The following is a 20,035-nucleotide window of genomic DNA, read 5'->3' as shown; positions in this document are numbered from 1 at the left end:
CTGAACCAGATCAGCCTGAGGTGACTGCTTAATCCAATTAGGAAATGTGGGTCACTAATGTATATTTGTATCTATGGCTGAGTGAAAGCCCAGGTAGAGTAGTAAGGATCCAACCACAATAATGACGCACATTTCATTCGCTTTGAGACGGCTTGTTGGTGAGCATTGCATCCTGGCCTCATGCATAGCTCAGCTAACGGTTTCCTGGCTCTAGCTATACATTTGATGTTATACAAATGTGTTCTTTTCTTAATATATCAGACTCTCTAGAATGTCACCAGATAGAAAGAAAAAAGTGTCCGCCACAAATCCCCAGAGCCCATGGTGACGTCGTAAAATGTTTTGTCTTGTCAGACCAACGGTGCGAAACCAAAATATATAAAATTTACCAACACAGAAGAGTGAGAAAACCAGGAGACTTTCATGTTTAAGGAGCTGAAAGCAGAGGATATTTTCTCCTAATCTTGCTTTAAAAATGGTTGCCGTATCACTTGATTCCAACGTGATAGACTTCCTAAAAGAGTCCTTCAGCAGCGTGTGATTCAGAGCTCTGAAACTCTGAGCGATGAGTGTTGATGAGTGGAGGCATGAGAAGCTGTGACTCATGCCTCCCCAGGGTGCTCCCGATGTGGTGAGGAGACACTCTTAGAACTAATGCCTATTGATTTGCTTACACACACACACACACACACACACACACACACACACACACACACACACACACACACACACACACACACACACACATAGTCAGACAAGATTAAGACTTGAGAATCTGTCGGCAGTCAAGATGCTCTGTACTCAACACCACGTGGACCAGTTGTGTCATATTTACTCATTCAGAAATAAATAAATGATGTGTTTTAAGTCGGGAGACATTAAAACACACTGCATGGCCGCTTTGTTTGAACAAAATATCTCCAGTGCTGCGGAGGTATGCTCGTCGTCGTCCCCGGTGGTTTGTGAATCTCCATGTGACTGAGGTTCACGGCGCTCCTCTTGCGCAGCACTTATCCTCCGCTAATACAAAGAGAAAATAACGAGGCTTTGCTTGCTTTCCTCGTCTGCTGGGATAATTGCTTCATGTGAGTAAAATGCCTGTTACGCAAGTCTCCGCGGAGAGAGGCTGAAGGCCTCTTCAGTCCGCCTCTTTCATTATTAATGAAGTGGCTTTCACTGTTCTGTTTCAAAAAGCAATCTCCACTCCAATTGACTGGACTGAAGCATGCATTATTTATGTTTTGTTAGTGTGCGTGTTTTATTACGTTCCCAGTCTTTTGTGCTATTATCTGTCAGATACAATTAATCTCCAACTGTGGAGTTAAATACATGAGCTTTATATACAGAGTTGATCTAATGTTGCTGTTGACTTATAGTGCGCGTCATGTTTGTTGCAGTTTTACGGAGTCACTGATGAAGGAAATTTCAATTAGGGCTGCAACTAACGATTATTTTAATAATCGATTAATCGGTTGATTATTTTTTCGATTAATCGATGAATCGGATAAAAAAATGTTTTTAACAAAAAAGCGTTAATTTCCAACCCTTTATTCAAAAACAGAAGTGACAGTGCAAAACATCTTCAGAAAGTGCACAAACAGGTTGCTTCTTGAACATTCCTGAGCTGTTAATTAAAACAACAAAATGGACTAACACTAAAAACATACACATCTATGCTTTACATCTGCCAAATGTGAGCCCTTTTTACTGTAATTGATCCCTCCAGAGGCTGCATTTACATACCCTGCTTTATCAATATGTATGAAATACTGGGACAGAGGGAAGCTGTACTGCTACATATAGAGTCCTCTTCCTTAAACTCTTTCATTCTGGGTCTCTTATGACCACGACGTCACGTTGTTGGCTAAGCCCAACTACGTGATTTGCTTCATTCTACTTTGAGTAAAAAAAAAAAAAAAAACCTGCAGCCAGATCCGCCGGTGAGCCGGTTTAACGTTAACAAGTGACAGCGTGAACTGAACCAGACCGGGGGGTGACGGCATGTTTCATCACGTTACGTTTTTTTACAAGCAAGACTGAACTGTAACGGAACATAACGTAACTTTAACGACAATACACAACCCAAACACGTTAGCTAACGCGATAGCAAGCTGACTAGCTTCCATTAAAAACAAGTTTGAGGAACATGAAGACGCTGATTGGCCAAGACTCGACTTGTCAAAGATCTTCTATTTTTGAGAACATTACAACCTCAGCTTTTCTCATGTCTCACTCCAATCTCAGAAACGCTGGCCGGCCAGTTGCTCTGCTCCGCTCTTTTTTTTCTTCTCCGCGACTTATTGCCCGGCGTAATAATCGCGCGACACAACGAATCGATAATGAAATTCGTTGCCAACACTTTTGATAATCGATTTTTATCGATTCGTTGTTGCAGCCCTAATTTCAATTCTCACCTTTCATGTAAGGATATTATAAACTATGGTGAAAATGTGTCTTTTAGACATATTTGTTCATTTCTCAAAAGAGGGTGTTCTTATTTCTGGAAAAAGACTGGAAGCGTCTGGAAGACACCAGTTCTAGCCAAGTTAGCCATTGTTAGCTAACATTAGCAATACTAGTGAATAACAGCGCATTATGTGGTACTTTGCGCACACAGATAGAAGTTGGACGGTACTGTGAGTACGACTAATTTAATGAGACACACATAACAAAGAAGTGCCGATATACAGTATGTTACTGCAGCCATCTTGGATTTTGAAGTTGGCGCTCCAGTTGAAATTTCTGATTGGGAAATCCAGAACGACGACCCAAATGGAACGTCCCATTAGCCTGGCTCGCAAACTTTAGCACAAACTGCCAGAGCACAACGGAGACGCGTTGACATCTTCACTCTTTGACCTTTTGATCGCAGGTCATGCATTCCTCCGTCTGGTTTACAGCTCACGGGATCGGCCGCTCGTGACGTTCCGGGTCTTCTCACAGCAGCGCAGACATCGAGATGAGCTTTTACAACCGCGTTGTCGTGTCAAAGGTCAGGGGGAAACCGAGACAGCTTTCTGTGCTGGACCCCTGAAAACCAAGTCAACATTTGACATGTCGTCTCCCATGAATGATGCTATGACTAGAAAATGTTTACGGCTCATCACGTTTTTTTTTATTGTGAGATATAAAAAAAATATATTTCACCTTGATTTTTATGTCTTAAAAACATGGATTTTCTCTCATATCTCCCATCTAATATGTGTGCATCCATATAGGTATTATGTACAGCAGTGAAAATGCTATTATTAGTATATGAGTGATAATAGTATCTTCTTTCTGGCTTCAAACACAACCTGAGCTTTCTGCCTGGGTCCTCCCATTGTTCTGCTTCATCTCTTTCTCTGCTGTTTTAACCCCCGAGGCCAGTGGGATACTCTCTGTCCCAGTGCACCATCCTCCTCCTCCCCCAGTCTACAGCGATCACAATGCGTCTCCTCTCTGCTCACTGATGCACTCCTTGAAATAGGAATCATCTTCAATGGTACTGCATTCTGGCAACAGCGCCTTTGGTTATCGAACGTCCTTGTAGCCGACGGCGGTTCGTTATCGGCCCTCTGTTGGTTGGCATAGCCGGCCTCCAGCCAACGCTAGCGGCTTGTTATGACTGGCTGTGTAAAGAGTTCTTATCTTCCCTTGTTCTAGCGGCTCTTGCTCCGACGCTGCTGACCTTCATTATCTGCGGATGCAGTCGGACCCAGACGTCAGCGTTTAGCCCAGTTGGCAGCTCGCTCTGTTTACTTTTCCCACTTCCTATCTTCTATTCCTTTCTCTTTTCTTGCTTGGAAATTACCTCCCGCGCCTTTTTTTTAGTTTTTTTGTTGAGCTGACGTCAAAAGCAAAATAAACTCAGCTGGAGGAAAATGTTAGCCAGCCTAATACAGCAGAGGATAGAAGAGTTAGAAGCGTCCTTCATTAATATTTTTAACCTTCTGATGTCCTCTCTCACATGTTCCCCTTGGCAACGCCGCTGTCTGAGGCCCAAACCCACTCGGCCATTGTGGCCTTGTTATTGTGCATTGGCTGGACTTGTTGAAGTCATTGGGTGCATCTCATTTCCCTTTTTTCCACTGAATAAACAAGACAAGAACCCATAGATGCATTAAGAACTGTATTCACTGTGTGCACAGATATTAATTGAACCCGATTGTAAATGTACTTTTCTGCTCAGATACTGTCTTCTTAAGTTATTGATTATTTGCACCTTAATTTATTACATTTGGTTGTAAATTAATTATTAAAAAACGTTTGTAGAAATACATTAGTAGCCTATATAATTGAGTTAAGTATGACTGAATGGAAATATGTCTTATGGATGGATGAGAATAAATAATATTATCCATCATACAGATTAAAAGGAGAAATGACAGATGATGAATAGACATCTTTCCGTCTTATTTTTTGACGGATCTCTTTTATTCATATTCTCACAAACAAGCGGGGAACAACAGACATATTTACAGATAGGAGTGAGCATAATAAGTCTGGATTGACTCATACACGTATCTACATACATAGACGTGAAAAATGTATGAGACATGTACACATTATTAATAATTATACTAGCCTACACAGCTGCATGAAAAATAAATAGGACATGATTTGAGAATGTGGATATTAAAACATAAATATTGAATGTTAACAAGATGATATAAAAGAAAATAAAAAGGGGCAATATTAATAATGTTGGCTCTTTTATGATGGTTTCTATCCAGTAAGGAGGTATGAAATAAGGTTTTAGGATGCTCCCGTGATCTTAAATCCTTGTTTCCTCCTCCCGTGTCTCCAGGATGACAACTGGGGCGAGACCACCACGGCCGTCACGGGCACGTCGGAGCACAGCCTCTCCCAGGAGGACATCGTCCGCATCACCAAGGACCTTGAGGACAGTGTAGGGCTCGACTGCCGCCGCTACTTCACCCTGACCCTGGCCGTGGTGCTGGGCCTGCTGGTGTTCCTGACACCGCTCGCCTTCCTGGCGCTCCCGCACCTCCTCTGGCCGGAGAAGCTGCAGACCTGCGGCACGGCGTGCGAGGGCCTCTTCATCTCCGTGGCCTTCAAGCTGCTCATCCTGCTGCTGGCCGTCTGGGCGCTCTTCTTCAGGCCGCCGCGGGCCGGCCTCCCGCGGGTGTTCGTGTTCCGGGCGCTGCTCGCCGTGCTGGTGCTGCTCTTCGTGGTCTCGTACTGGCTGTTCTACGGCGTCCGGATACTCGACTCGCAGGTGAGACGGGAATGCGGGCGCGAAATATATTCATACGCTCGTAAGTGCAGAGTATCTAGAAATAAACATGGGAATTGAAGCCTTCAGAGGCACGCAGAACCAAATATGTCCAATAGCAGTTGGAGAGGTCTGGTGTGTTGCAGACGCATTCATTTTGAATGCCTTCAGGAGCTCAACGAAATCACAAACAGCCAAAAGAGATATTTGGTTTCCCCAGTGCTGTGTGTTTACTGTGCGAGTCATAATTTAAAATCCCGGTTGGTCCCTCATTCAGAATGCATGTAGGAAAACAGTGAAACGCTTGCTATCCTTTGAAATGTACCTAAATATTCATACGCTCTACATCTTGTCTTACATGTGTATGATCTTTTTTTATTTTTATCCCTGCAGTAGTATTTCTTTCTTTTTTTTTGTAAATGTTTACTCCATTTGCATGTAGTTTAGATTCTGTCTATATATATATATATATATATATATATATATATATATATATATATATATATATATATATCAAGCCGTACTTAATATGTTCCGCAGGACGAGAACTACCAGGGCATCGTGCAGTACGCCGTGTCGCTGGTGGACGCCCTGCTCTTCATCCACTACCTGGCCATCGTGCTGCTGGAGCTCCGGCAGCTGCAGCCGTGCTTCTCCGTGTGCGTCGCGCGCTCCACCGACGGCGAGATGCGGCACTACAACCTGGGACAGCTCAGGTGAGGAAGCGCGGAGCGGCCAGCTGTTTTTCTGATCGCTCAAATTCTTTCTGCAAACGTGGAACCACTGACGATTTGTGTCAGTGGTTGATATCGAGAGGTTTTCATGGCTTATTCAAAGGCTCAGTCATGTATTCAAACAGCTGAGCACTGTAGTTTATATCAAACACCCAAGTCTTCAAAAAGGGAGGAAATACTGTGTTTGTTGGACTATTTTCAGCTGCGGATTAATCAGCATTCGGGGCAGCAGGATGGTGTATGTGGGATCGAGACAGAATAAACTAACGTGTGTGTGTGTGTGTGTGTGTGTGTGTGTGTGTGTGTGTGTGTGTGTGTGTGTGTGTGTTTTCATGGTAATGAAGCAACATGTCAGCCAGTGAACAATGGAGCTCTATGGCACAGAGGGAGGAGATAAATCAGGCTCTGATTGGTCTTTTTATGGGACTGTTTACAATAATAACCATATGAATTAGAGACTTTTCCGCAACAGTGTCACCCGTCTGTTCAGATTTCATACTGAGGCGTCGGTGAATGCGACTAGCATTGAGAGCAAGCTATACCCAGATGTGCATGGAGAGAGAGAAAACAGACAGAAGGAGTAAGAGGAAGGGACAAGACGCAAGGTAAAGAGAGCCATGTTGATAGATGAGGAGAACGCGGGGGGATGAAAGGGAGGGAAAAGAGGACGGGCGGGCGAGATGAAGGCAGAGGGAAAGAAAGAAACTGGGACAACTCAAGTGAGAGCGACGGGGGGAAAGGACGAGGGAAGTCACTGGTTACACATCGTAAATGGGATGAAGTAACGAGGCCGAGGGAAAGGAAAAGAGAATGGGGAGATGGAGCTGGAAGAAAAGACAGAGACGAGGAGGAGCACCGACAAAGTGGCTGATGGGGGAGAAGAAACCATGCCGGGAGGAAACACACACAAAAAATAAGGGGGGTGAAGAAGACTTCAGAGAGGAAAGTCCTCAGAAAAGAGCAGCACACAGGGGCGGAGTTCAGAGGAAGACCCAGGAGACGGAGACAGGGAGAGACAGAATGGAGAACGAGGGATTAATACTTAATGGAAGGCTAGTGTTGAAGAATCCTAACATGTATGTGGGAATGAAAGGAAGGAATGGTGTGTGTGTGTGGAGAGGGGGAGAACAGCTCAGACCAGACCAACAGGGTTTTTATGACCTTACTATCTCAAACAAAGCAGCTCTCCTGTCTCCCTGGTATCAAGACGCAGCCTCACAGACGCTCATAAATCACGATGGATTTATAGATGGGCCTCTTTTATGGCCGATGGATGAAGTATTATCCCCCAACTCTGCTCTCCCACTGAGGTCGATCTGTACTTTTGCAGGTGGCCTGGTTCATACTTTGTGTCTTGAAGTTAGAGCTTTTAACTGGTCCTGAAACTGGTCTCAGTAATGCTGACCTAAGCAAACAAGATAACTGGTGATGCTGTGTTGCTGCTCCACCAAATCTCTCTGGATAACAGTTTGCCATAAATAATCAATTCCTTAACGGAAGGGTCTTCGCTGAAATTATACAGCACTGGAAAGTCTTAGAACCGAAACACAGCTACTGTAGCCTGACCTATACTGGATTTTAATTTGATAAAGACTAATTGATATTCGGGAGTTTGGAATATCTGGCGATGCATTGCCCCGTAGTATTTTTTCATAAACACACATTTACAAAGTGTAAATATGAAGCAAGACAAAATATACACGTACTAGTGCTCTTGTGACGATGCATTCTTCTGATTATTCAGTTTAAAAATGACTCTTAAAGAAACCTTAATTGGAGACACGAGGTAGATGCAGGGTATTGTAGAAACTGTGTGTGTGTGTGTGTGTGTGTGTGTGTGTGTGTGTGTGTGTGTGTGTGTGTGTGTGTGTGTGTGTGTGTGTGTGTGTGTGTGTGTGTGTTGTCCTTTGTAAGCTGTTCATGGTTCTTGGCCAGCAGCGTCCCGTCCTCGCTCTGTTGTCCGTCTGCGACTGTAAACACACGCTAATGAGCGCTCCCTGCAGACCGCGGCGCAGCATCTGGTCAGACTGCACGCACATAAACAGACACACTTGTGTGTGTGTGTGTGTGGGGGGGGGGGGGGGGGGGGGGGGTAACCGCACCGCACCGCACCACATACATGCACATGCAGCTCCAGACATGCATCACGCGGAGAAGCATCGACACAAATGTGTGTGTTCTCTCTCATGTAGCTCCTCCACTAACAGAAGGGCGGCTGCCGCTTTCGTTTCTGTTTTTTTTTTTTCTGGCATGTTTTGCCTCATCATAATGGTGACCGGCTGGAGGCCCCCGGGGGCCCCGAGGGCTTGTCTCCGTCTGCCTGGTCTTTGATGCCAATCTGGAGAACCGGAAGAAGCGTTTTTGGCGAGTTGAATATGAACGCATTCCTTACAGCCAGTGTGTGTGTGACGCTCACTGCTGGAGACTTCCCAGTTCGCTGACTGGTCGGTCCTGACCAGCAACGTTAGAGAAGGTCTCCAGGGCAACCGGCGTGTCTACAGTTGGCCAGCATCGCTCGCTCTGAGGGGTTTTGAGTCATGTTTGCTCGGCTTAATGATTGATCGAAGTCGATAAGTGGCTAAAGTGACTAAACAATGGTCCTGTCTGTTGAAGGCTTCATGCCACAGAGTTCACCACGGGAGCGGCCCACCAGTCTCCTGCTCTCCTTTTGGGAGACAGGAGCTCCGCCTCCAGCCGTGCTCGGATGGGTTTGTTCTCCTCCAGTGGTCGAACTCATGACTGACGCGCTCAAATCATCCAAGTTGCTTTTCTTCTGGACGATTTCACTTCTACTACAACTGTAAACACACAGCTGCACTGTGCTCGTTGCCTCTTGTGATATTGAACTCAACCATTAAACCAACCCCAGAGAAATCTGTCATCTTAAACGGTGCGCTTCATTTGGTCGCCTGTCGGTGGCGTCATGAATTCACATTTCCAGCCTGATTTCTATTTTTTACGAAGACACTATTTAGATGTTGAGGACATTCATTCATCTGACTTCTGGATCTTAAAGTTGTGAAAGTACTTTTATAACCGTCTGACTGCAATAAAGACAACAACTCCCATGATCCTGCGCTACTTCAGAACGTTACCAAACTCCATCTTTTGTTCTTGTTTTTAACTAGTGGCAGAAAAAAGACACATTGTATATCAGTGTTTTGTTTGAAATTAGTTTTATCTTAATATGTGTTAAAGTTACCTTCTTGACTTAATTAAATTGATTATTTAAGTGTTTAATCTCTTAGAGAAGGAGAATGTGTTTGGCCTTCATTGCCACTTGTTTTTACCATTTTCACTTTTTCATTTTCTTCAGAGCAGTGAAATCCTACAGATGAACTTGAACAGACAAGTGGTGTATTTTTAGTCTGTGAACTAATCTAAAGATCCCTGCTATAACTACAGTGCATGTGACTCTTTCCTGTGGTATTTATAATGTCCCCACCACTCAGTGTACAGTTTGTTCTGAGGAGGAACTGAGACCTACGAGAGGCCAGAAGAGTATGAGGCTCAGAGGTCACACCGTGGTCATCCTTTGGGATAATAGGGAGCGCATGCTGCAGGCTAGCATGTGTTGTTGTCCATGTGTATATCGAGTTAGCTCTTCTTGTGGCGCCGCAGAATAACACAGGACACACACCTCTGTGGTCACAAGGCCCAGTGTTCAGCAGAAAAGTGGCGTTGTGGGTCGGCCAACAGATGTCAACATCTGCCGCCGTCCCGTCTACAGTCACAGGAGCCGAGCTGTTGTGACGTCACAACAGCATCGTAGCGGCTACTAAATCCCCACTTAAGCTGCACACTGTGAATTACCGCTTAGAAAGTAGTAGTTTGGTATTTATACCTGCATCAATTAAAGTATTACTGTATCCGTTCTGCTCTCCACCGACTGCAGAGAAACATATCTGGCACTTTAGCAGCTAAATGCTATGCTATGTTCAAAGTTAGTTGCTAACTTTGTCTGTCTGGGGTGTATTTATTCAAAACGGCTGACATCGGATGAGAGCTGTGAGAGTGAAGCAAAACATGTGGCGCTACTAGAGGCTCATCAAAAATCTAAAAAAGTGTGAGTTAATTCTTCGTCAACTAAATTCAGCATAAAAATGGCCACATGGTTATCGTTTAGATAGATGGATACTTTATTTATCCCCAAGGGGAAATTTGTTAAAATGTATACACATATGATCGATTTTCATCCGGTCTCTGGACATACATGAGACACTCTGGTTTTCCAAAGACGACTACAATCATTTCTTTCCTCCATTTCTGATTCAATAACGTCAGAACAATCTCTACTCCGACAGGCTTCCATGACGCAGCAGATTTTGCGTCTATCGGCGCCTTTTGCATTGAATTCGTACGTAATCGCGCCGCACAAAAACACGCCATGAAGCTGCTGACCATTCAACCTTTTAATTTGGAAGAGGAAGACTTTGTTACTGCACGTCTTTTTTAAAAGCAGCGTAGTCTGCCTCCAACCTCTCATGCGGCTCCCCTCCAGGTAAACAGAGGCCGTGTGTGTAATGACAAGAGCAGGTGATTTATGTGGCGTGACACCCTGCTTGTGTACAACTGGGTTTAACTGTGCCGGGTTTGCAGCTAGGACAAGAGCCAGCACGCTGAAGGAGAACGCGTCAGTGTCTCAGACCCGGCCTCCTGCATCCTAGAAGGGCACAAGAAGCCAAATCGCACCCATGCCATGAAGGAAGTGCAGAAATCTGCCATTTCCTGCTTCCCTCTTGTTGCAGTTCCGTGGCGTGTCCTGGCTGTGTGAAAAGTGATCTGATGTGTTCGTTCGTCCTGTTTTTGGTGTTGAGGGGAATTCCCACTTTATTTAGGTGACACCGTTAGATCTGTTAGTTCTCAGGCGTCGATCCTTTCCTTCTCCTTCCCCTCTCTCGCTCTCTTTCTACAGTTTCAATGTGACGAAGTTTCTCTCTGCCCACCTCCTGTCATCTCTGATGTTTTCAAAGAAAGAGCTTCCTTCTGTTTCTTCCCTCTAAGTCCTTTGCTGTTCTCCTGTAGAATTCCTGCAGAGAATGTCCTCGTATTCGGTGTTGCGGGTGAGAAACGTCCCGTGGCCAATGTTCCTCACGTTCTCCTCCCCGTTCTTAGAGCTCAACCTCTCCCGCTGGCATCGAGCCAGCCGGGTTCCTTATCTCTGGATCGTTTCCCTCGGCTAAAGCTCCTCTTTGCCTCCTCTGCTCCGCAGCATCCAGCGGGCGGCTCTGGCCATCTTGGAGCACTACTACTGCGACTTCCCGGTGCACAACCCGGCGCTGCTTTCCGCCTCCAAGTCCCGCGCGGCCAAGCACCTGGCCGGCCTCAAGGTGTACAACGTGGATGGTGAGTTCCCAGCAGCCCCCGCTGAGGGTGAGTGGGACGGTCTTTGAACTTCTGTGTTTTGGTCTTTGTCTTGACGGGCTGTCTTTTCTGTCTAAAGTCATCTTTTTCCTCCTGGCACATATGATGGATACTTACTATAATCTGTATTACTCTGCTCATCTATCATAACACACAAGAGGTTGTTCATTTCTACATTATGTTTTAGATTATTGTCTCATCTTTATTGCTTTTTTGATTCATATCTTCCATCGATACAGGCAGCCATTCATTTGCATTCATTTCAGTTTCATATGAAAATCACCGTGACCAAATCATTTTGTTTTGTTCATTTAATGTATTAAAACTATATGGCCATCAACATTTTCCATCTCCAAACTTGAACTGTTTTGTTTTGGTCAAAACACATAGAGAAAACACAAGGTTAGCTCTAACATTTTATTTGCAGGTTTTCACTAAAAATACACTGAACCTCCACCAATAAACTCTTATTCGAATACACATTTATAATATAATGTCAGATATAATGCGTCACTTTGATGCCAAATTTGATGGAAAGTAAGACAATGTATATGATCTAGTTACTTGAATTTTAATGTTTCGAAATAGTTCGGATTTATATTTGGTTTTGCAAGGCAATGGTGAAAATATTAATATAATATATTTAGTGTTAAATACTGTTATGTGCAAGAATCCTTGTCTCTGATACCGGGAACCGTCTTGTCATGTAACAAACAGACAATATGAGTGATTAATGGAAGACTGGGTAAACTGGCACATATTCACACTTCAATACTATAAGCCGCCCTTTTTTGGGGGCATTATTAGCAACTTTTTCGCACATATATTTGTATTTCTTTACTGCAGCAATAATTCACCCTGTGAGCGGCTCCCTTTGACAGACACTTCAAGTCTCTGCAGGTCGACTTCCAGGCGACGCTGGAATGCGCTGCCTGGAAGGAAGGAAACGGATCTCTGACCGTTATCATAATCAGAAAAATGTGTTGTCAGGAACATAAAGCATAACGGTGATTTGTAGCCGATGCGCTACAACACGTGTGGTTATTGGATATCCGCCTCAAACGCTCTCTCCTCTCGTGTCTCCTCACGCTGCCGCTAACCCTTTAGACGCCTTTAGAGCGAGGCTGAAAGCCTACCTGTTTGACAGTAAGTGGACGCAGCGCTGCTCCCAACCTAAGCACCTTCTTGTTCACTTCCTGTGCTTGAAGCCACACCTCCTTTTCGCACAGAAGAGACGCTTCACTCACTCACTCTTCATGCATGATGGAGAAAACACCTATTCACAAACAGCTGGCAGACAAAACTGAATTAAATCATCGCGCTCCCTTAAGTGTGCTCAAGCTTCACTTTAGTGCACTAACTTGACTCCCTCCTAGTTTAGCTTCTTCTTTTTTTCCCTCCTCCTGCAGCTCGTCTCCCTCCTTTCTTCCACCTCCTCTTAAATGTTGGTAGGATACGGCAGATAAATCAAAAGCTGGTCGTTTCTCTCAGGTCTCATCCTCCTTCATGTCTCTCTCTCTCTCTCTCTCTCTCTCTCTCTCTCTCTCTCTCTCTCTCTCTCTCTCTCTCTCTCTCTCTCTCTCTCTCTCTCTCTCTCTCTCTCTCTCTCTCTCTCTCTCTCTCTCTCTCTCTCTCTCTCTCTCTCTCAGCCGATCCCATGCCTCATTAAAACCACATCACCAATGTTTTTTCCCATGTTTAATTATGATACGGATTATAGCATGCATGTACCAATGTGTATTGTATTTAGAGATGGATAGTAACAAGTTAGATTTACTCCCATTACATGTACCTGTGTCGCTTAATTTTTTGTAAATTACACTTTTAGTTTTAATGCAAAATATTTAATGCAGCATACTTTTTACTCTTACTTTTCAGTTTCAGAGAATTATCTCTATTTTAACACCGTTGCATTTGGATTCATTCATCGCGCTACTTTTGTTATTCCATTTTTTTTAATGCTATTTTGCCGTAGTGTAAATACTAGGGCCACCGGCTATTCATTTCCATGTGGGTAGTTCTTCCATCCTGCGGTGTAGTAGCTGCAGCCGGCCACCAACAAGTTGTAAAACAGAATCAACCTCAGGAGGAAAAATGCGAACCGATGCCCTCATCGCCGGCTTCAACCATCTAACGAGTCGTGTTCCTTTTTTATTTTGCGCGGGCGTGATCTGACGTAACGTTTCAACCATTCCCTGCATTACTTTGTTTTATTTCTTTTTATTAAGGGCGTTTTAAATCTCCCATAGAAAAAGTGTCTCAACGCATGCCAGGTCTACCTGCTCTTCGTGGCAACACATGGCTCTCAGCGCGAGATCTCTTGCCCATAAATCCCATCTAAGTGCAGCAAAGTAAACCCCTGAGCGCAGGCTGCAGCTGCAAACCCCCCCGTCCCATGAATTATTCTGTTCACGCACAATCCCTGCCCCGCATCAATAATTCAGCGGCTCTGCCTTCTTTTAACCTGCATTAACACCAGGCTGTGGCTCATCAGCAGCCTCCCGTCCTCGTTCCACCCTAAAAAAAACTTTTGAAGTTGCCCGAGACACTTTTTAATTAGACTCCTGAAGGCACCGAATGGCAGAGGAAAGGGAATGCTTGAATATCAATAATGAAGAGTGGGTGAGCCGTGTCTTTTTTTCGATGATCACGGTGCTCGGAACAATTAAATATTACGACCGTGTGCGGCTTTTCACATCTTTTTTTTTATATTGCTGGTGATAAAAGGAAATGGGCTGTGGTCTATGTGCATCAGTAATCCCCTCCACTTTAAAAGCACGTTGCACTTTATGTCATCACCAAAGATTTCTTTCCCTTCGTCTTTTAAGGCTTTTAAGACATCCCCGTCTCACCTGTTTGTCCTCGACAGGTCCGGGGAACAACGCGGCCGCAGCAGGACTGGCCCACTCCCAGTCCAGGGCCATGATCGCGGCCGCCGCCCGCCGCAGAGACACCAGCCACAACGAGCTGTACTACGAGGAGGCGGAGCACGAGAGGCGCGTGCGCAAGCGTAAAGCGCGGTAAGTTTGTTTCCGGGCGTTTCGCCAATTAAGAAAGCGCACATGAAATAAATCGGGGTGCGTCTTTAGTGATAGAATATATTCCGATCAGGAGTCCCGTCAGCTCAGAGAGAAACGTCTTGTTCTCTCCCTCGTCTTTCCAGGCTGGTGGTGGCGGTGGAGGAGGCGTTCACGCACATCAAGCGCATGCAAGACGAGGAGCAGAAGAAAGCCCCGGGCGACGTGATGGACCCCCGGGAGGCGGCGCAGGCCATCTTCCCCTCCATGGCGCGCGCCCTGCAGAAGTACCTGAGGACCACCAGGCAGCAGCACTGCCACAGCATGGAGAGCATCCAGCAGCACCTTGCCTTCTGCATCACCAACAACATGACGCCCAAGGTCCCCGAGTACAATGTTTTTAAAGATTCATTCCCGCGTGAGCGGTCCACTTATTGTGAGTTGTGATAACTGTGTGTGTGTGTGTGTGTGTGTCTCCCTCCCCGCCCAGGCGTTCCTGGAGTGCTACCTGACCCCAGGTCCCACTCTGCAGTACAGCCGGGACCACTGGCTGGCCCGCCAGTGGACGCTGGTCAGCGACGCGTCGGTCACCAGCGGCCTGAAAGACGGCGCCACCTTCCTGCTCCGCTGCGTGGACTTCAGCCTGGTGGTGACGACGAGGACCATCCCGTACATCCAGATGTCGGAGGAATTCATCGACCCCAAGTCGCACAAGTTCGTGCTGCGGTTACAGTCCGAAACCTCCGTGTAGGAACCCAAACTTTTTTTTTTATTCCTCACTCTGTTTTCACTGTTCAAATGTTTTCACTGTGGGTTTGCAGTTGTTTTTTTATATATATTATATATGAATCCTATATATATATTACACTCATGTTTGAATATATTGATCTTTTTTTAATGTTTTCATTTGGATGAAATCAAAAGAAAGAGGCAGGAACGATCACTCGTTCCATACGGGAGCGTTTGAGGTTTCCACACGGCGCCGCTGTCTTTGTTTCCACGGGACGGACGGACACACCACTAAGAACGGTGCTGGACTTGGATTTAGGTTGTTTTTAAACCTAACGGAAACACGACAGATGTCCTCGTCTGCAACATTTGAAAGCATTCGGATGCTCAACCAAATTAAAAGCATTTGACAGAAGAAGAAAAATAAAGGTCAATCAGACTTTGCATTAAATGCACATCTATGTCTGTTTTCTAAATGAAAGGAATTCACCTTGAGAGGGCGGATCATGTGATCTCAGACTGTTTAGCTCTCCGCTCTCTCCTCAAACTTTTCTCTCTCGAACCCGATTCTTCTCACAGGTGCAATGGAGCAAAATCCCAGACATGTTTCCACTCCAGTTGGGAACAACACAGACACACGGCACGTTTAACACCGGGGCGAAAGTCGACATAGCTCCGGATCATAATGCCAAAAAACTCTGGACGCGTGCCCAAAAAAACATTTGCCCCGCCTCGTCGGTTCAGTAACGTCCTCGGGACTTTTTTGTCTGCCTGTCACGGCGGAAAAGAAGAATAAGGAGGAGAGACGGCGCCACGGGTATAAAGTACTACTGATTACTCCGAAGGAGAATTCTCCCTATATGGGCTACAAAGCAGAGAAACTGAAATACTGTAAATTATCATATTCAAGCAAGTTTTTTAAATGAGTTTATCCAGGGGGAACAGGTTAACAAGCTAATAAAGCAAAGGTTAAAAAATGAATTACCAGCCTTGTACTACAACAGCTCACATGGTGAATCTGGCATAATGTGCATTTTCCACAGCACTAACTCTGGTGTCACACTCACCACCGCTGCTCCGAGTTTCTTTAGTTTGATCTGCTCTCTACTCGTTTCTTCTTTGCCGTACTCTGGATTGACGTTAATCTACCAACAACAAAGCTCAACACTTCCTTTGGGTTTTTTTCACATTAAAAGCCTACGACCCACAAGAAGGAACGCTGCTAAACTTTTTTTTTTTTTCCTGGGGATCCATTTTCTATGCCTGATTTAAGTTTTTTTTTCTCTCTTGTGTTTCCAACTTAAGAACAAGTGAGGTTTTTAATTCATAAACGCAGGTTTTGCCAGGATAATCACAATTCTTTAACTTCTTTTTTGAAAGAAAGGGAAACCGATGGAAGGTAAAGAAACAGTTTTGCTAAAGGCATGTCAGTTCCAGGTCATGTGATGTTGAATTCATGTATTGTGTGTTAGCAACAGACGTAAATTAAAACTCACCTGAAAGACAACTTTTCAGTCATCAGAACCTGGGGAAGAGATTGACTGCAGCCCATGTGGCCAAAACGAGTATTACAACAACAAACAATGATCCGGACAAAAAAACTAAGGTTTCACCAGCCAAACCCTGGTAGGCCGCCGTGCAGAGAGACAGGAATCATGTGACTTTCAACTATGGTCCTCAGTTTGGAATCAAATGTTCACATTTAAGAGTGTTGAGTGTTTTGGAATCAGTGCTGTGGAAATGGACATTATTATTTTCTTTTACCAAGACAATAAAGGGCACTGTTTGAGAATTTACAGCAATAAACATTGGGTTTCAGCGTTTTGCATAAGAGTGTATGAGTAGTGAGATACGCAGCAGGGCGGATCCTCCCTCCAACAGGACCGTCTGGTTTTCCCTCACTACCTGGTCTCACCTGTGTTCTCTGACGAAGGCGCTCACAGCGAATCCCTCGAGGTCAGAAGGGAGTCTGTTTCTTTCACCTGATGAATCAGCCAGACGAATCCAGCTAATGGCAAACAAACATCAACACCCTCATGTGTAACTCGCTTAAGAAGGAAAAAGGTCCTCCTGATGTTATCTCCTGTGCTTGTCCCCTACTGCCCCCTGGCTGCTGAACAGAACACTGTCATGCTGTCTGCCTGAGGGAAGCCGCAACATGCTTCCATTAAAAACGTTTTTACAAACACACAAATATGCTGGTAACTTAAGCAAAAAACTTTATTTCATTGTAAACTTGTAACTGTTAAAGCACCTGGGGGAAAACGCAAAAAAAAACACTTGGTCACATTTTGTACCTGCTGACAGATGAACTTTGTATGATCCCAATGTGACTGTGCCTCCTGTTTTTACACTGTAACTATTTATGTAAACAAGCATGTGTGTGTCTGCGTGCGCGTGTGTGTATGTGTGTGTATGCCATTCCAATTCACACGACCCTCCCCCCTCCTCCCCTACATCACCGCCGTCTGCCACGCTGTTGCTGGTTTACAGTCCTCTGTTTAGTCGGCACAGCTCTGATGATGACTTGACATTGCAATGTAAGACATGTTTCACCTTCACAGGTATTAGCGTTTGTATGAAAACAATAATAAACATTTTTATGAACATTTGTAAAACTGCTGTATGTGGACAAATGTGTTTGATGCCTTTTTTGTCTCCCTTTTCTGATTTCCTACATATCCCAGAATGCCTCATTAGGAGCGTGTTTAAAGGGTGGCTGGTTAGTGTGTGAATACTTTAAAAGGCACCAAACTTACTCGTGAAAATGAGGACTCTGCTCAAAACCAACATGCTTAAAGGGCCAGTGTGTAGGATTTTGGGGGATTAGCATAAATTAAACATGATATTCATAACTATGTTTTCATTGGTCTATAATCACCTGAAAATTGTTAGAGCGAACCGAATAGCGTTGCTGTGGTTTTGGAAAAGGGAGGAGTGAGTGATGGAATGTACAATTCACACTGCTAGAGGCCTTTAATTGCTGCATTATATTCTGGTCTATTGAGGCTGTTTTTGTCTCTTCAATTTTTAGAGATAATCTAAAATTACATTTTTTTAGATAATCATTAAACCTCACAGCTCTGTGGAATACTTAGTAATAATTAAAGGGCACATGTAACATTATTTTGTAAATTGACGGTGGTTTTACACTTTTACAACGAGCTAACAAATCAGAATATTGTGACCGTGACCTTTCCAGGCTCCCGTAGAAAGCAAAGTTTACCACAGGTGATTTGGATTTGTCCCGTTCTCCCTGCAATCAAACTGCACGACATTTTTCTTCTTTCTTTCATTACCTCTTTCCCGTCTTCAGACTTCAGCATCTCCATATGCAGCGGCTCCACCGGCGCTCTGCCGTGTCGCTGCCCATTACGCGTAACCGCCCCGCGTGTCTCGCGCACGGAGCCACATTCCGGCTTGTCTGGCCGTTATTTGGTGGCTTTTTTTTTCTACTTCTTCTCTTGTCGGGAAGCTCGAGGGTAATTGGCTTTGCCATCAGCCTGTCAGAGCGGCGCAGCCGGGCCTTGTGGGTAAATGAATGTTGGGTGTCCAGGCGGTGAAAACAAACAACCTCATACCTCCGCGAGCGCGAGGCCGACCTGTCGGAACTCATCTGTCCCCGTCTTAATCCACACCGAGGAGGAGGAAGAGGAAGATGAGGGGCATTTGCATCTAAATGGAATGCTTTTCTTCCCCTCATTCCTCCGCTCTATTGGTTTGGTAATGACTTTGGTCACGTGTTTGAACAGAACTCTACACCTCAACGCGTCTCGCGCCCGTCGGTCCTGCTCTTTGTTCCTTTTATATTGAACCTGACGCTCTCGTGGAGGGAGGAAGTGACACTGCAGTCCTCCCGCCCTCCTTTTAGTGGGCTCATGTAAAACACCATCTCACTTGACATTCACGGGGCTCGTGTCACCTGAAGGCCCCGGTGGAACATGAACATCACAGCGCTTGGCACCATGACACCGTCTGCTTCCCTTTTTTTCCCTCTAGAGATTCACAACACGTCTTCTTGCCCGGGGTCACGTCCAATACACACACACACACACGCGCTGCTCTCCTCTCTGATGCGCTGTGTGGGTTATGTGTGACCCCCACAAACATCCTGTTTACACACTGCTTCACATCCACACCTCCAGGGGGAAATGGCGACTCTCGCCAGGCCCCGTATTATTAATTCATGTCCAGCAGTGTGTGTCCGCTCCCCACGCCGGGGGTCGGGCCGCCTTTTAGCCTCAACGCCCCCCAGCCTCACCGTCCAGGTCCCGTCTCCCATTAGGAGGCGTAATGATGCTGAATTATTCACCACCGGTTGAATAATTCATGCTCGTTGACCAAGGGAGGAAACGTGCCAATCTGCTGTCTTGAGCGTCAGTGTGGACCCAATGACGAGGACCTTCACATTAAGAGACGTGCACATAGTGGCTGTGTACTTTTATTATGCCATCCCAAGAAAAACAATTCAAGATTTATTTATATACCTAAAAGAACTGTCATTTATTTTCACACACAAGTCATCTTATCATTCACGTCAACCTTAAAGCTGCTACGATCAATATGTTTATATTAACATACGTTTAATGTGATTTAATTATTTTGGGACTCTGTCGTTTCTCTCGGCTCTACGCAGCGTTTTAGCGTCTTTCAGGTGGTCGTTTTGGTTTCACGCTTTGATTCACTCTGCGCGGATCTTATCCGCTTCGTTACTGTTCTGGGAAAAGCTCTAAAAAACGGGGTTACGGTCAAATAGTCCAAAAGATTTGCATCCGATGTCCTTTCCTAACCTCTTTTCCTCAATGAAAAACATCATGAGGTCAAAGGAAAGACGTGAAGGACAAATCAAAAAGATTTCGGAAAGGACAGCACTTAAACTCGGCCATGTAATTATTGGATGGCGACTGTTATTGATCTAGTGCTGCTGCAAGGAATTGTGGGACGGCATTAATTCCTTTTTTGTGAAGGATTTA

At 45.0% G+C, this 20,035-nt stretch overlaps 1 protein-coding gene across 2 annotated transcripts in view; it reads left to right on the top strand.

The window, feature by feature from the left end:
• LOC306752741 (vang-like protein 1) overlaps nucleotides 1-15,084 on the top strand; it is a gene marked incomplete at both ends in the record, with an annotated part of 31,901 nt that extends 16,817 nt beyond the window's left edge. For both annotated transcript variants that reach the window (XM_079236541.1, XM_079236540.1), the window contains 6 exons: nucleotides 4,790-5,221; nucleotides 5,759-5,934; nucleotides 11,165-11,298; nucleotides 14,186-14,336; nucleotides 14,480-14,714; nucleotides 14,824-15,084. In XM_079236541.1, the coding sequence (XP_079092667.1) occupies nucleotides 4,790-5,221; nucleotides 5,759-5,934; nucleotides 11,165-11,298; nucleotides 14,186-14,336; nucleotides 14,480-14,714; nucleotides 14,824-15,084 (1,389 nt within the window). The remainder of the gene's footprint in view (nucleotides 1-4,789; nucleotides 5,222-5,758; nucleotides 5,935-11,164; nucleotides 11,299-14,185; nucleotides 14,337-14,479; nucleotides 14,715-14,823) is intronic.
• Nucleotides 15,085-20,035: the final 4,951 nt, after the last annotated feature.

The sequence above is a fragment of the Taurulus bubalis genome (genome assembly GCF_910589615.1).
Source record: "Taurulus bubalis genome assembly, chromosome: 21".
Classification (NCBI taxonomy): Eukaryota; Metazoa; Chordata; class Actinopteri; order Perciformes; family Cottidae; genus Taurulus; species Taurulus bubalis.
This window is presented reverse-complemented; position numbering and strand designations above follow the sequence as displayed.